At 48.0% G+C, this 17,858-nt stretch overlaps 1 protein-coding gene across 1 annotated transcript; it reads left to right on the forward strand.

Annotated features, from left to right (window-relative positions):
- Nucleotides 1-372: 372 nt before the first annotated feature.
- Nucleotides 373-13,398, forward strand: etv5a (ETS variant transcription factor 5a). The gene is made up of 13 exons (XM_056428522.1): nucleotides 373-501; nucleotides 1,942-2,124; nucleotides 2,212-2,308; nucleotides 2,380-2,427; nucleotides 2,706-2,756; nucleotides 5,664-5,787; nucleotides 6,459-6,686; nucleotides 6,784-7,088; nucleotides 9,021-9,095; nucleotides 9,169-9,280; nucleotides 9,900-9,921; nucleotides 10,269-10,419; nucleotides 11,185-13,398. Exons 2-13 carry the CDS (start codon nucleotides 2,077-2,079, stop codon nucleotides 11,418-11,420), a joined length of 1,497 nt encoding a protein of 498 aa, XP_056284497.1. The 5' UTR covers nucleotides 373-501; nucleotides 1,942-2,076; the 3' UTR covers nucleotides 11,421-13,398.
- The last annotated feature ends 4,460 nt before the right edge of the window (nucleotides 13,399-17,858 follow it).

Genomic DNA, 17,858 nt, shown 5'->3' on the forward strand with positions numbered 1-17,858 from the left:
TGTGTGTGTGTGTGTGTGTGTGTGAGTGTGTGTGTGTGTGCGTGCGTGTGTGTCGACCTTCCCTATATTTCCCCTGCAGCTGGCCCTTTAACAAACTCCATCGCGGCTTTATGATGCTCGAAAAAAAGAAGAAGAAAAAAATGTGAATGAAATCCATCCATTCATAAAAATAGTCCACCGCTGCGCTGCGATTGGCCAAACAGAACCCTCATGTATAATGAATTCACCCCCGGAGACGCCATTGGCTGCCGTGACTCAACGGACAGACTCGCTCCGCCAATCAGCGCACGTCCTCCCGCGGTGCCCCGCGCGAGCTCCGGCGGAGCGGAGCGGGCCAGGAGCAGAGAGCTCAGTCAGGTTGTGTGAGTCGAACGGGGCACATCGGCTCGTCAGCGCGCAGGCGAATCACACGACTACCTACACGTTGTTTTTTTGGACGTATTTGTGGATATTAATACCATATTCTTCCCCATATCGAGGACGTATAAATACACACACAAGGTAAGCGGCGGTGTTTTTGTTTTAAACATTTTTAAAGCGCTGTTACTGCTCGGTGTTTCTCTCCCGTTCTTTTTAGACATACGAGCGCAACGCCATTTTATTTAAAGTAATAAAAAAAACGTTTTTATAACGGCTTAAATCTTCGTGGGGTGGAGCCCAGCGTGTGTCATATCTGCGTGGATACGGCCGTTATCTTATCGCTGCGGTCCGGTCACTGCTTGTGATTTATTCTTTTTTTTCTTTTTTTTGTGAATGGACGTGTTTTTTTTCTCTTTTTTCTTCTTCTTGAATCCTCTGTTTCCACACGGGTCGAGTTTCAGTTCATTGAGAAAAACAAGGGAGGCGGGGGAGGGGGAGGGGGGTAGGTGTCGGGTGTGATCTTCCAGCCCCCCGGCCTCCCCCCCACCTTCAAGCCGCCGCTGAAGCGCAGAAGCTCGGCCGAAAATGAGCGGAGTGCCGCTGCGACTCACGGAGGAAAAGTTTAGAGTGAATTACGAGGAACAAAAAGTTTGTTTACTTTTTTTTATTTTTTGTTTTTCACAAACCGCAATGGTGGTAAACTATTTTAATTGTTTAAAAAAATGTAACTGTTTTTATTGTTCCTAAAGGTTCAACATAATTAGAATAATAGTTTCCCCAAATAAAATATCTAAGTTAACAAAGTAACTTTTTCCTCTATTTTTTTTAATGCATGTAAAGTCTCCACCATGGTGTCACCTTGTTTACTGTTTTCCTTTTAGTGGACCCTCATGTGAGGGCACCAGAAAAACAAGTACCTCCTCCTGGGACGAGTACAGTAGTGTGAGTGTGTGTGTGTGTGTGTTACAAGTAATAATTGGCTCAAGCCTGTTCACCCATTAACAGGAGATGGAGGAGTGAGTGTATCACTCCGCTGAGTGAGATGTGAGGCTGGAGGAGGGAAGTGGCTTGGCCTTTATTTTATTTTTTATTTTTTTGTAGTTGTTGTCGTTTAAAGGAACTACTTGTTGTCTCTTACCTTCTCCCCGGAGTGGGACTCTCTCTCTCTCTCTCTCTCTCTTTTCTTCTCCACGCTGATTTACAGTGGAGCGCTGTGCCCCCGCAGACGGCCTGTGAGCCGTTACATAAGTGTAACAGACTGTGTTTACACTGTGTGTGTGTGGGTGGGTTTACACTGTGTGTGTGTGTGTGTGTGTGTGTGTGTGTGTGTGTGTGTGTGTGTGTGTGTGTGTGTGTGTGTGTGTGTGTGTGGCTGCGACTCAAAGAGATGTTGTGTGTTGGTGGAGGAGCCGGCCTGAAGGAGACGGTGGCCTTTTAGATGCATGTGACAAGATATGAACACAGTTTGTATCTCCACTGCTCTGACCCCAGTCTAGTAAAACAACAACAACAACAACAATGTGCATCACGTTTCTTCTTTGCAGTCGTATTGAGGTTTTTTTCTGTTTTTTCTTCTTTCAGTGACCCACAACGTGACCCCTCCTCCCCCCTCCCGTGCGCTGTCGCTTTAACGGTGAACACCTCCCCCGCCCCCCTCCCTTCGCCCCCAATATCTGAACCCCCCCCACCCTCTACACACAAACCCACAGAGGCACCATGGACGGATTCTATGACCAGCAGGTCCCTTTCATGGCCCCGCCCACAGTAAGTGCAGCGCTCTGTGCTGTGGCCCCGTCATCACCGCGCACATCCGTCACCTCTTCTTCATCTTCTTCCTCGTCTTCCTCGCAGCAGCACAGGTCCCACCTGGAGGACCCGCCTCACCTCAGGCCCCCGGGCGACCGCAAGAGGAAGTTCGTGGACACGGAACTGGCGCAGGACACGGAAGGTGAGGGCGCCGGCCCGGAGCACGCCGCGCACGCCGCGCGTCTCTAAGTCTTTATTTGTGGTTTGTTTCAGAACTCTTCCAGGACCTCAGCCAGCTGCAGGAGCTCTGGATCGCAGAAGGTATGACATCATCGTTTCATTAGACGTGTTGTACTTTCTTCTTCTTCTTTTTGTCAGTTTTAGGATTAAAGGTTAACTTTGGGCCACAATGTGAACTCTGGTTGTTTTTGGTAATCAGAAGATCAAAGTCCCGTTGGAGCCGCCGAGCAGACGCACTGAGCTTCTTAAGAGTCGCTGTATTTTTTTAGTTTAGTTTTTGATATTCCAGATGTCAGTCGTCCTTCTCGCCCTCCGCCCGGCTCTCAGCGTGCTCCCTCTGTTTCTCCCTCTCCTCTCAGCCCAGGTGCCCGATGACGAGCAGTTCGTCCCGGACTTCCAGTCCGACAGCTGTGAGTACCGGCCGCTCTCTCTTCTTCTGTCTGTTCGTCTCTGCTGAAACCTCGCCGGCGTCTGTTCTCTGAACTCTTCTTCACGGCACTCGTCTTCTTCAAGGAAAGTGCTTTTTGATTTTCCTGGCCAAATATCCAGGTCACCTCCTTTAAAAAATATCCAAACATTACTTTTAGGGCTGCAACAACGAATCGATAAAAATCGATTATTACAATAGTTGGCAACGAATTTCATTATCGATTCGTTGTGTCGCGCGATTATTACGGCGCTCAATAAGTCACGGAGTATAAACAAAGTTGAGTTGAGCGCAGAGCGGCGCAGGAGAAACAAGAGCGGAGGTCATTCACGTCGTCGGAGACATTCACGGAGCTGTGTGCCTCCGGGTGACGTTATGAACCCAGACACCAGGGCGCTACATGTCACGACGTGTGTGGCATTTCCACAAGAGTATAACGTAGAAAACGTGGTTATTTATTCCGTGGCGGATAGCGGAAAATATTTTTCCATGGAGAAAGTCAACGGAGATAAGCCACGATGCTGTGAGCGCTGCGCGTGCAGACAGCATTTAACGGAGCGGAGCAGCGCGTGCGCTCTGATCGCTCTTTTAATGAAGTATCGATACTAAAAATATGCTAAATCACATCGTTTTTAACGTACGGGTACTTTGTTAGTATCGCTACACCGTGCAGCGTGACAGCAGCAGATGTAGCGGACTAACATTCAAGCTAACCTAACTTCCCAAACGCTGTGGACATCTGAACGCCGATTGGCCGAGACGCGACACGTCCCATCAAAGATGTTTTATTGTGAAGAAGAGCACCACTTCACATTTTTTCCGCGTCTCACTGCAATCTCAACGGCAGCGGGCCAGGTGAACAAAATAATAAATCGTAACGCGTCTCTGATATTGTTCAGGGGGCGGGGCCACATGGGGACCACTGCTCAGGAGAGGAAAGCTGTCAGTCTGTTTGTGACGGTTCATCCACATGCTGACCAGTGAACAGGTTCATCACCATGGTGACCAGTGAACAGGGTTCATCACCATGGTGACCAGTGGGTCTCCAGGACCTTTCCATGACTTTAAACCAAATTTCCATGATTAAACATTTTGTGAAAACTCTGTCTATACGTGACAAAGTGAGAAGATGTAGTATTTAAACTAACAATGAGAATTCCAAAGCATACCGTATATATACCGTGTCAATTAAAATTTGAATAAAACAAATTTGCATTACTTTTCCAAATATTTTGGGATTTTATTTTTTTCAATTAATTTTCTAGGCCTGCTAATAGCCATTTAAAAATGCCATGACTTTTCCAGGTTTTCCATGACCGTACGGACCCTGTTTTGAATAAAGGGTTGAAAATTAAAGTGTTTTTGTTTTTTTATCCGATTAATCGATTAATCGATAGAATAATCAACCGATTAATCGATTATCAAAATAATCGTTAGTTGCAGCCCTAATTACTTTTACATCCTCTGGAGGAAGAACACCATTCTTCAAAACACAGCTCTCTCTCTCTGTCTCTCTCTCTCTGTGTCTCTGTGTCTTTCTCGCTCTCTCTTTCTCTCTCCCTCTCTCTCTCTCTGTCTCTCTCTCCCCCCCCCCCCCCACCACATGAGCTGAGCCCCCTAATCTGATTTCACACTTTCCCGCACCCTGCTGCTGAAGTGGGCTGGATCCCAGTGGCTGGATGGATGGGGGGGGGCTTCAGAGTTTGTCGTCTGATGCGTGGGAGGTGGAGACGGGGTGTGGTCGCTGCGCATCGTTGTTTTTCTTAAACTGACCACCAGGAAAAACATTTTAATGAGGTCGATGCATTGAGGTGCATGTAGGCCCACCCCCCCCCCCCCCCCCCCCACACACACACACACACACACACACACCCGAGGTCTGCTTCTCCTGTCCACAGTCACTCTGTGTGCAGAGTCCTTGACCTTGTGCTGACGGTGTGTGTGTTACTGAGATGGTAGTTGTGTGTGTGTGTGTGTGTGTGTTGCCAGGCTGCAGACCATTCTCTCGGTCTGGAGGAGGTGGAGCTGCTGTTTGAGGTCAGGTGGTGCAGGCGGGTTTTCCTCCTCCATCCACTCCTTTCATTTATTTACTTTCCTCTCACATCCCGAGTCGTCTTGGCGTCCATCGGCACCACGGGGTGATTTATTTACCCCCCCCCCCCCCCCCATGCCAAGGGGGATCTAGTTTCTGCGCGGCTGTAACGTGGCGCCCCGGAAGCTGCAGCTCGTGTCTAATGGTTACAGCGCGGGAGAAGAGAAAAAAAGGGGGGGGGGGAATCATTCACCGGCCAATTAGATTACAGCCCCCGCTGATTCATGGGGATTGCTGTCGGACTCGCCCCAATGGGGGGGGGGGGGGGTCCCTGTGAAGTTTGATAGCTTCTGCTACCTGGCGGCCTCGGCTCACATTGTTGTTGCTCCGCCATTAGGCCGGATGATAAAGTGCCACTAAGTGGCTCTCGTCAGTCGGGGGGGGGGGGGGGCGAAGACGATGTCCATGCGTCCGTTTATCCACCGGTTCCACAATGTGGTTAAGATAACGGCTGCAGCACTTTTGTTTATGGCTTCAATTAGGGCCCGATATCTGGAGGTTGATCTCATGCTCCTCCTGTGTGTGTGTGTGTGTGTGTCTCTGTGTGTGTGTGTGTGTGTGTGTGTCTGTGTGTGTGTGTGTGTGTGTGTGTGTGTGTGTGTGTGTGTGTGTGTGTGTGTGTCTCTGTGTGTGTGTGTGTGTGTGTGTCTCTGTGTGTGTGTGTGTGTGTGTGTCTCTGTGTGTGTGTCTCTGTGTGTGTGTCTATGTGTGTGTGTGTCTATGTGTGTGTCTCTGTGTGTGTGTGTGTGTGTCTCTGTGTGTGTGTGTGTGTGTCTCTGTGTGTGTGTGTGTGTCCAGTGATGTTTCACGGCCCGCCGCCAGCTAAGATCAAGCGGGAGCTGGCTCCCTCCAAAGAGTTCTCGCCCTGTCGCCAGGACCGGAGCCCCACCCCCTACGGAGAGAAGTGCCTCTACAGCTACAGGTATGAGGAGACGCACACACACACACATACACACACACACACACATACACACACACATCTGTAGAGGTCCAAAGCTCTGGAGACAAATTCCGGACGAGGTCAAATCGGCATCCAGCATCAAGGCATTTGCTTCTCGATTTAAACGCCATCTCACTTCATCTTGAAAGTTTTTAATATTGATTTACAGCCTGGCGGCACAGTACAATAGAGGAAAAATATTTAAAATAAAATGTATATCCATAATTTGATGTTCGTGATATTATTTTTATTTATTTTTTCTAAGTTATCATTAGTTCACATTTGTCTTCTATTATTATTTTTACTATGACTTTTTCTTTTTCCTGTTCTGGTTTTTTGTTTTTTTGTTGCTTGTACGACATTTTATGTTTTCATCCATATGTGTGTGTACTGTCTGTGTGCCTGTGGTAGTTGGGAGGGGGGGGGGGGGGGGTGAAAGGGTTAGGGGAGGGGCCGTCCAACTCCTCATCTCAGAGGAGCCTACAGACCTCGGTCTTTGGACGGTCCTCCATTCGTACATTTTTTTTCTGTTGTTAATGTCTGTCAGTATGTACATGTTATGTATGTACTTATGGAAAATAAATTACTTACTTACTATACACACACACACACACACAAGGTTCTGACCCTGGCGCCCGGCTCCTCGTCCCCAGTGCCTGTGACAGGAAGCCCAGTCCCGGGTTCAAGCCGTTGACTCCGCCCTCGACGCCGGTCTCTCCTCGCGGCGCAACCGCGACGCATCAGACTCCGCCCCCTCCTCTCCCCAACGTCCAGCAGCAGCCCGCAGCGGCGAGCGCGGGCGTCCCCAACCAGCGGGCGCCGCCGGGCCACGGCCCGCCCTTCATCGGCCAGGATGCCAACGCCTTCGCGCCCGAGCACAGGTGAGAGGACCCGCCGACGCCGGTTTCCTGTTTCCTTCTCTCGTGGTCGTTTCCTGGTCAGAACCTCACGCCCCCCGGACATTTTTTTTTTTTTTAGGTTCCAGCGGCAGTTGTCGGAGCCGTGTCTATCGTTCCCCCCATCAGAGAGGCAAGGGCGCCCCCAGTTCCTGCACAAGCCTCCCAACAACAACAACAACAACAACAACAGCAGCGTGCCACGTGACGGCCGGCCGCCGTACCACCGCCAGATGTCGGAGCCGCTGGTAGCTCCGCCCCCTCAGGGCTTCAAGCAGGAGCTGGTGGACCCGCGCTGCGCGGAGCACGGCGTCCCCAGTGCGGGGCGGGCGGCGTTCCACCCCATGGCCGTCAAGCCGGAGCCGCGAGACTACTGCTTCGATTCTGGTGAGCGGAGAGAGAGAAAAGGAGAGGGAGAAGAAGAGAGAGAGATTATTTTTTGGAAGTCGGCCGCTGTGTGAAGATACTAATCGTCTCCGGCCGTGTGAAAGCGGCGCCGAGGGGGAAGGAATGTGGCCGTGTTCGTTCTGGGCGCTAACGCACCGCCGCGAGTTTTAGCATGCAGCAGAGACACACACACACACTCACACACACTCACACACACACACACTCACACACACTCACACACACTCACACACACACACACACACACACTCACACACACACTCACACACACACTCACACACACTCACACACACACACACACACTCACACACTCACACACACACACTCACACACACACACACTCACACACTCACACACACTCACACACACACACTCACACACTCACACACTCACACACACGCAGCCTAATCTGCATCGTTCCTCAAGAGTCACGCCAACAGAGTGGAAGTGGGTCTCGGGTCTCTAAGCCTCAGGCGGCGCTAAGTGGGCGGGGCCTCTGACCGGCTCAGCCTCCCGGGAATAGAACTCGGCCAGAAGCTCTCGGAGGACTCGTGACCTTCAAGTCTCTCCTCTTCCTCCTCTTCTTCTTTAAAAGGTACATAACGGGCCGTGGCGGTCAGTCGACTTGGCGGTGCGTTGTCTGATGGTCCCACAGAAACATGGAGGTGCCATAAGGAACCATGTTTGGTTCTACAAAAGAACCCTGGTTTGAAAGGTTCAATGTGGAACCAGAAATGGTGCCTTTAAAGAACCATTTTTAAGGTTCTTTTAGACACCTTTATAGGTTCTTTGAAGAATTCTTTAAGTAAATGGTTCTTTAAAGAACCCTGGTTTGAAAGGTTCAAACCATTATTTTAATGTTCTTCGAGACACCTTTATAGGTTCTTTGAAGAACTCTTTAAAGAACCATTTCCTTAAAAAAGTTCTTCAAAGAACCTTAAAAATGGTTCTTTAAGGCACCGGTTCTGGTTCCACAAAGAACCTTTCAATTTGATTAAAGAACATTTTCCTCAAAGAGTTCTTCAAAGAACCTCTGAAGGGGTCTTGTTCTTCAGTGGGAGGGGGTTCTTCGTAGAACCACAAAGCCTTTTAAAGAACCCTTTAAGAACCCTTATAGTTCTGCGTGCACACGGCCCGCTGCTCTGTAAGACCGCCCCGACACACACATACAGACACACACACACACACACACACACACGGCCTCACGACACAATCCTCTTGGCTTCTTATGTCCTTTTTTTATTTATTTTTAAATAGCGAGTCCCGGGGGCTGGTGTCTCCGGGCGGATGTGGCGGCCGTGCTGGTGACTGTTGGGGGTGACAGTGTGTTGTGTGTTGGGGTCTGTGTGTTGTGTGTTGGGGGTCTGTGTGTTGTGTGTTGGGGTCTGTGTGTTGTGTGTTGGGGTCTGTGTGTTGTGTGTTGGGGTCTGTGTGTTGGGGTCTGTGTTGTGTGTTGGGGTCTGTGTGTTGGGGGTCTGTGTGTTGGGGTCTGTGTGTTGGGGGTCTGTGTGTTGTGTGTTGGGGTCTGTGTGTTGTGTGTTGGGGGTCTGTGTCCACGCTTCATCTTTATTAGTGTCTGCAGGAGGATTGTTCTCCTTTATTATTCTCTCTCCACGCTGAGACTCGCCTCCTGAGGACAAGAAGAGACACGAGGAAGGATCTCTGACGGCTTATCAGCAGACAGGAAACAGTCATGGATTGATGGGGAGGGGGAGGGGCTTCAGAGACTCTGCTGAGAACGAAAAACAGGCCTTGACCCCTCTGGGGGGGGGGGGGGCTAACTGGATTGTCATTGAGATGTAATACAGCAACCATGGTGCTAATCTCGTTTTAAAGGCTGGTGTGGGTGTGTGTGTGTGTGTGTGTGTGTGTGTGTGTGTGTGTGGTCTAAATGTACTCTTCTCTCGTTCACAGAAGTGCCGAACTGCCAGTCGTCGTTCGGGAGGAGCTTCTACCAAGGTCACCATGAAGGTCAAGGTCACCATGAAGGTCAGTCGCCGGCCGCTTGTCTTGTTGTTTTGCGTGTCCAGCGGTCAGCAGCTCTGGTCCTTCTCCTCCTCAGGCTTCTCCTTCGACAGAGACCAGCTGTACTTGGATGACGCCTGTGTGGTCCCTGAACGACTAGAAGGTAAAAGATCGAGAGAGAGAGAGAGAGAGAGAAGCAGGAAGTCACAGCACACCTGACCCTGGTCACTGACTCGCTCTCTCCCTCTCTCTCTTCCTCTCTCTTGCTCTTTCTCTCCCGCTTCCTCATTCTCCCTCTTTCTCTCTCTTGCTCTTTCTCTCCCGCTTCCTCATTCTCCCTCTTTCTCTCTCTCTCCCTCATTCTACTTATTCCTCTCCCTTTCTCTCTTCCTCTCTCCCTCTTTCTCCCATTTCCTCTCTCTCTCTTCCTTTCTTCCTCTCCCTATTCCTCTTTCCCTTTTTCTCCCTCTTTCTTTCCCTCTTCCTCTCCTTATTCATCTCTCGCTTTCTCCCCGTTCCTCTCTCCTCTCTCTCCCTATTCCCCCCATTTCCTCTCTCTCTCCCCGTCTTCCTCTCTCTCCATCTTCCTCTCCCCTCAAGGGAGTGGGATGAGGAGCCCCGTGTCCGGGCCGGCCCCCCCAGGCAGCCCCCCCTATATAGCTGTGGTATGGTGGCATGTATATGACGACCTGGCCAACGGACTTTTATCATCGCGGGGCTCGGCTGCCGCGGGATCGGCTCAAGCTCTCGGTGCAGGTCGGCCCGAGGGCGCCTCTCCTCCATTCTCCATCCTCCTCCCCTTCTCTCGGCCCACGCCCCTGTCCTCAGGTCACGCGGCTCTGCAGGTCAGGTGGCCCAAAGGAATCCTCAAGAACCGCCGGCTACGAAACCAAGACAAGCTGCCTGCTCCGCTGCTATACTACGAAGGGCATCAAGGGGCAGAGGCAAAGTTTCCCCCTCACCTTCTTCCTCCTCCTCCTCCTCCTCCTCCACCTCTCTCCCTAGGGCCTCAAATGCGGTTACTACACTACAACCACAGGGGGCGGAGACTAATTAGTGATTCTCCTACCCTCCTCTCCTATATCCTCTCTATATAATATATATATATATATAAATATATATATATATATTTATTCCCCATTCCCCCTCTCCTCTCTCTCCCTTCTCTCTCTCTCTTCCTCCCTCCCCCCCTCTCAGGCAGGAGCCGGTGCCCCCGTGTTCCGGGCGGCCCCGCCCGCCGCGCGGCTCTCCCTGCTGTGGCAGTTCCTCCTGAATGCTGCTGGCGGACACTTACACTTCATTCATGGCTTGGACGCCTGCGGCATGGAGTTCAAGCTCATCGAGCCGAGTCGCCTCCTCCCGCCTCTCCTCTCCTCTCCATTCTCTCTCCATTCCCTCTCCGTTCCTCCATCCTCTGTCCTCCTCTGGCCATCCTGGGGTGGCCCAGGGCCGGAATCCAGGCTGACACGCCGCTAGCTGCTACTGCCTACTCAGCTGCAGCTGCAGAGCTAGCAGAAGAGAGAGCATCAGAAGACCTCACCTCCCTCCTCCTCCTTCCTCTCTCTCCTCCTCCTCTCCTCCTCCTCTCCTCCCTCTCAACCACAGAGACAGGAGGGTGGTTACAATTACAACTACAGCCCTCTCTCCTATATTATAATATACCTCCCCTAGCCCTCCTCCCTATATATATATAATATATGTATTCATATATATGTATTTTTATATATGTATTTTTATATTTGTATTTATATATATATGTATTTTTTATATGTGTATTTATATATATATATATGTGTATTTATATATATATGTCTTGAATTAGATGATTCCCTTCAGTCTGTAGAGGAAGTGACATGTGATGCAACCAGGAAGTGTCTTTTATAAGATTATGCAACCAGGAAGTGTCTTTTATAAGATGATGCAACCAGGAAGTGTCTTTTATAAGATGATGCAACCAGGAAGTGTCTTTTAAAAGATGATGCAACCAGGAAGTGTCTTTTATAAGATGATGCACAACCAGGAAGTGTCTTTTAAAAGATGATGCAACCAGGAAGTGTCTTTTATAAGATGATGCAACCAGGAAGTGTATCTTAAATGACGCCCGGTGTACCTCTCCTCGCCGTCGTGGCGTTTCCTCAGGTGGCCGGTGAGCGCTACGTGTACAAGTTTGTGTGCGACCCCGAGGCGCTCTTCTCCATGGCGTTCCCCGACAACCAGCGGCCCAGCCTGAAGGCGGACAGCCTGGACGACGACACGGTGCCCCTCACCCACTACGAGGACGCGGCGCCCTACCTGCAGGACGCCGTGGAGCAGTGCGTGGCCGGCCTGCCCTTCCCGGACGGATACTAATATATATATATATATATATATATATATTCAGAGATGGGAACTTGCCGAGCCGCCTGGAAGGAAAGCCTGGCGCTCCCCCCCCCTCCCCCGTCCCTGGAAAACCTTCGTGGAACTCTGAATGAATGAGGGGGAAGCCGGCGGCGACTCGTCTACTGCGAGAGCGACGGGGTTGTGAAACCGCTGAGGGGGAACTGGACTGCAAAAAAAAGGGGGTGGGGGAGATTCAATTCAATTCAGTTTATTTGTATAGCCCAATTTCACAAATTACAAATTTGTCTCGGAGTGCTTTACAATCTGTACACATAGACATCCCTGACCTTTGACCTCACATCGGACCAGGAAAAACTCCCAAACAACCCTTCAGGGGGAAAAAAGGGAAGAAACCTTCAGGAGAGAACAGAGGAGGATCCCTCTCCAGGATGGACAGGACAATAGATGTCATGTGACCAGAAGGACAGATTTAGAGTTAAAATACATTCAATGAATATGACAGAGTGTATGAATAGTTCATAGTAGGCATATTCCACGATGGAGACCTCCACGATCCATCAGGCAGATGGCGGTGGGGAGGAGGAGTGGGCGGAGTCTCAACAGGACAGTGGCGCAGTCAGGAGCAGGAATTCCACGACCCAGACCTCGATGATCCATCAGGCAGATAGGATCTATGCCGTCTCATAGGGTCCAATGACCCCATGAGACGTGAAGTCACAAGGACTCCGGGGAGAAAGCAGAGTTAGTAACGTGTGATTGAGAGATAAAAATTCATCCCTATAGAGAAAAGAGGAGATAGGTGCTCAGTGCATCCTAAACGTCCCCCGGCAGCTATAAGCCTATAGCAGCATATCAAGGGGCTGGACCAGGTGAACCTGATTCAGCCCTAACTATAAGCTCTGTCAAAGACATCGCCACGGAGACCAAACCAAGCGAGGTCACCTAGCCCTCTTTTATTTATTTTTTAAGAACCGGCGACGCCCCTCTCTTTATACGAGAGCCGTCACATTTCTGATTTTGTGACGATCTGCTTTTTCTTAAAAACAATCAAGTAACCGAGAGCAAAAATATGAAATATAAAAAAATAACAAAATGTTTAACGAGACGCCCAAAGACGCAGCGCGCTTTTCTATCGTTGCCTTTTTTGGTCCCGCCCCCTCATGTCGCCACATCCGAACTACAAGATCCGTTAAAGGGCTTTAATTTGCAAAAACGGAATTTATAATAATAATTATTATTATTAAACAACGCATACACAACATAATCAAATATAGACTTGTTTTTCTTTTTAACGCCGTTGTCCGAGATGAAGAGCGCTCCGTATCCTCCGCTTCAAAATGGCCGCATATTCTCCGAGAGGCGTTGATAATATATTTTTAAATGTTTTTAAAAAGAGTGTCTCCCCCTAAACGCTCCTTTTTGTTTTATTTTCAGTTGTTTATAGTTCGGTCCGGTGCTTGATGTTCTTGGCAGTGAACTCGTCCCTCTGTGGCGGAGCGTCAGGACGCTGCATGCAAAGTCAAACAAACTGAAGTGAAGAGCGGCGCCTCTGCATGACGTCATCGCTCAAGACTCAACAGATCGCTTCAACCCACGAGGACGGCATTTGGGATATTCTCCATTTGGTTTTTTTGTTGCTCATTATCTATGTTTCTGAATGGGGGGGGGGGGGCAGAGACAAACGTATATAAAGTATATATTTTTGCTATAAGGCTGCATTTTGTTTTTTGATTTTAACGTATAAGCTGTATAGTTTAGCCTCTGATGGACATAAAAACAGATCCTCTACGACGCCGCCGCTGCGTACTGTTCCTTTAAGAAGTCTCGAGGTGGATGAGAAGTGTGTGTGTGTGTGGGGGGTCAGCTGACTAGCTGCTGTGGTCGTCTTTGACCCGGTTGAGGTCTCGAGTCACATGCTTCCTCTTCTGAGTAAATGATTTCTCTTTTTAACCCTCTGCGAATAGAAGAACAACAACAATCTCATGTTTCCTTTTTGTTCCCGTTCTTTTTTTATTATTTTATTACATCCGGGGGTTACGTGTCGTTTCGACGGCGGCGTTCGGTTGCACACAAAAAAGAAGCAAAAAACAAATATATTGCCTATTTTAATATTTCTGGGTTGGTTACACTTGCTCCATAAAATAAACGAGGGAGAGAGTGAGTGTTCTCGTGATTCACCAGTGAATAATTCACAGCTCGGTGGCGTAAAACCTTCAGTGAGACCCAAAAGCTTGGCTGCCCTGTGCTCACAGAGTGGAATTATTCATGAGTGAGTCTGAGACTTCGAGTAAAACATTAATCTTAAAATCTATACGTCCTGAAATGTGTCTGAGGTCAGAGTGAGGGAGGCCAAAGACTCTGAGCTGGTGTTGGATTAAAGCTCAATTAATATCGCCCAGTCAGAAACATTTATACATATATCTACAGTATATATATATTTGTATATTTACACAATATATATATTTGTACATATACACAGTATAAATATATACTATGTATATATTTATTTATAGATATATACCGTGTATATAAATATATACACTATATAGATGTGTGTATATATATATATAATATATATACTGTGTTTATATACAAATATGTATACTGTGTATATATATATGTACCCAGTATATTATTTATATTTACTGTATATATATATATATATATATTTATATATATATACAAACTGTTTGTCTATATATTAATAAATAAGTATGTATATATTTGTAATATACTTTGTGTCTATATGTATATATAAATAAATATATTTGTATATATTTATATATACATACTGTGTATATGTGATGTGTACATCTGAAGGTAAGTATGTAGATAGTGCTGAAAAAATACCTACATTCAAATTAAAAACAAAATGTAAATACAAAAGTAATCAAAAGTTTTACTTAGTGTTAAATGTACTCGTAACGCATCAATGAAGGGTTCATATTATATTATTGCATCACTATTTTTGTCAACATTTGAAGCGGTTCTTAGACCCTGTGGTTCGTCAAGGAGCAGCTATAACTTCAATACACCCTGCATTATTATTATTTCATGAACCGGTAATATATTAAAAGTAAAGCGCTCAAGTAAAAGAGCGACGCATCGCTCTGGAAGACTTTGACCTGACGTCCATCTTGTGATGTGTTCCAGCTGAGCTCCGGTCTCCAGTAACACGGTCTGCCCGCATCGATCGAGAGGGCAGAGTGCCTCTGAACGCCATGAAAGGCCTTTTAGTGCGCTCATGGGAGCTGCCCAGTGTGTGAGTGTGTGTGTGCGTAGAGCCGTCGGTGCTCATAACGAGCGTACACGGTTTTTTATTAGCTTTCCTCGTCTCTCCTGTCGGTCCACTTGAGCTTGATGGAGAGTGGAGATAACGGCCGTCATGTTGCAAGCATTTCAAATCCATAATTCTCTGTTTATTTCGCTCTGATAGAACAAATCTGGACTGAAACGTCAATCAACTTTTTTTTTAATCTTCACACCTCGGCTGTGAGTTCTTTCCGGTCCTGTGGCGAGACTCGGAGGGAACAAAGCAGCTAGCGCCGCCGCTCCGGTGTCTCCAGCGTGAAAGTTCATTTGTGGTTCTTAGGAAAGGAAAAAGAAAGTCCACTCGCTTTTTCGACTTTGTATATTTTTGTTGTCTAGGAATGTCGCTGTGGGGCTGTGCTAATGCAACGTGCTAACGTAAGAGTGTTAGCCAGGTTTACCGTCTTGGTGAAGCGTGTTAGCTCCTAAACTATCGGGCTAATAATAACATGTTCATCTTATCTTCAGAAAACGTAAAAACTTTGTTTATTGACCATTTTCTGATGTTTTGGGGGCAAATTAATTACGCTCAAAATATGAGTAACTAATTGTACGACGTTGTGATTTAAAGGTACAGTGTGCAGCATTTCAGGGAATCTATTCAGCAGAAGAATCAATATAATATTCATGACTATAATTTAATTTGCGTACAATCTCCTGACGCTAAGATTTGTTTGCGTTTTCGTTAGCTTAGAATGAGCGCTTCACGTCGACACGGTCCTCTTTACGGAGTCCGCCATGTTTTCCTACAGTAGCCCAAATTGGACAAACCAATCTCTGGCTCTAGAGGGAGACTTGTTTTGCGTTTCTTGTTACCTGCAGGCCACCGTACTTCACCAACATTGTCCATTTTCTGACTTTTTTTGGCAAATAGAAATAATATAATATCCAAGACTATAATTTAATTTGCATACACCTGACACGAAGATTTTCTTGCGTTTTCGTTAGCTTTAATTTTTTACCTGCAGGCCACCGTACTTCACCAACACGCTTTGCGAAACAGTTTTTTGTTAACCAGGTTTACCTAATGAAGCGTGTTAGCATCTGAACTTTAAGGCGAATAACGACATGTTCATCTTTTCTTCAGAAAAAGTAGAAAGAAAACAGTCAAACTCATCTTGGACTTTTTGATTTTTTTGGTAAAAAGTTTTGGTAAGAATTAATATAATAACCATGACTATAATTTAATTCGCGTACAAGATTTTCTTGTTTTTTCGTTAGCTTAGAATTTTTTCCTACAGTAGTCTGAAATGGACAAACCAAGGAGGTAGACTTGTTTTTGCGTTTCATGTCTGCAGGCCACCGTACTTCACCAACAGTACGGAGGTGAGTGGCGTTACCGTCGGCTCTCCTACGCGCTTGTCCCTTTACGAGGCGCCGGATTATTAATTCTGGCTGACCGATTGGCCCTCGTTCTTTTTGATCCACGGTCGAGATTAAAGCCGTGAGCCGAACGTAACGATCCCGATCCGTTTAACCGGGAGCCGGCGACGCTTTGGAAAAGGTTGCGTCGCCATGGAGACGCTCCATCACCAAATGCAGAACGCCTCCACCTGCCAAAGGCCGGCAGGGAGGCGAGGACGGTACATGTGTGTCGGAGGCGTGACCGAAGGCTGCGTCATCACTGAGCCGGAGGACGAGTCACGTGGAGGCCTCACACACTCAGACCCCCGGCTGCTTCAGGAGGTCAGCTGACACGAGAGGTCACGAGGGTTCAGAGCGCGGAGTCTCCACACAGGCACTCAGTGTTCAACACACACACACAGAGACACAAATACACACACACACACACAGAGACACAAATACACACACACACACAGAGACACAAATACACACACACACAGACACACACACAGAGACACAAATACACACACACACACACAGAGACACAAATACACACACACACACTGACACACACACAGAGACACAAATACACACACACACAGACACAAATACACACACACACACACAATATACACACAGAAACACACAGACACACACACACAGAGACACAAATACACACACACAGAGACACAAAAATACACACACACACACAAAGAGACAGACACACACACACTGACACAATTAGAGAGACACACAAATGCACACACACACTGACACACACACACAGAGACACACACACACAGAGAGACACAAATACACACACACAATTAGAGAGACACACAAATGCACACACACACACACACACACAGAGACACAAAAATACACACACACACTGACACACACAAAGAGACAGACACACACACACTGACACAATTAGAGAGACACACAAATGCACACACACACTGACACAGAGACACAGACACATACACACGTACGCACTCACACAGACACACACACAGAGACAGACACACACACGCACAGAGACACACAGACACACACTGACAGACACACACACACACACAAAAAGACTGACTGACAGACACACACACTGACAGACACACACACTGACAGACACACTGATAGACACACACAGACACAGACACACACACAGAGACAGACACACACACGCACAGAGACACACAGACACACACTGACAGACACACACACACACACACACAAACACTGACAGACACACACACTGACAGACACACACACACACACAGACACACACTGACAGACACACACACACACACAAAAAGACTGACTGACAGACACACACACTGACAGACACACACACTGACAGACACACTGATAGACACACACACTGACAGACACACACACACACACACTGACAGACACACACACACACACACACAGAAAGACTGACAGACACACAGACACACTGATAGACACACACACTGACAGACACACACACACACACACACAGAAAGACTGACAGACACACACACACGCCGCTCTGTTCTCAGACACATGGCCGTGCTGCCGGGAGGTGAACGGCGCAGATCTCTCACATTATTTGTCCGCCGCGCTGCTCGTTGCCGGCGAGGCCGTCTCTGGAACCACGTGACGCAACTGATTCATCACGAGCACGAGCACCACGCACAGGCGGGACGCAGTTCCGATGTTCACAGAGCTCATGGAAAGGTTTGTCTTTGACCGTGGCCGCCCTCTGGTGGGGCCCGGGGTAAAAAGAGACTCACAAAGAGTATGACA

Source organism: Pseudoliparis swirei, chromosome 2, assembly GCF_029220125.1.
Source record: "Pseudoliparis swirei isolate HS2019 ecotype Mariana Trench chromosome 2, NWPU_hadal_v1, whole genome shotgun sequence".
Classification (NCBI taxonomy): Eukaryota; Metazoa; Chordata; class Actinopteri; order Perciformes; family Liparidae; genus Pseudoliparis; species Pseudoliparis swirei.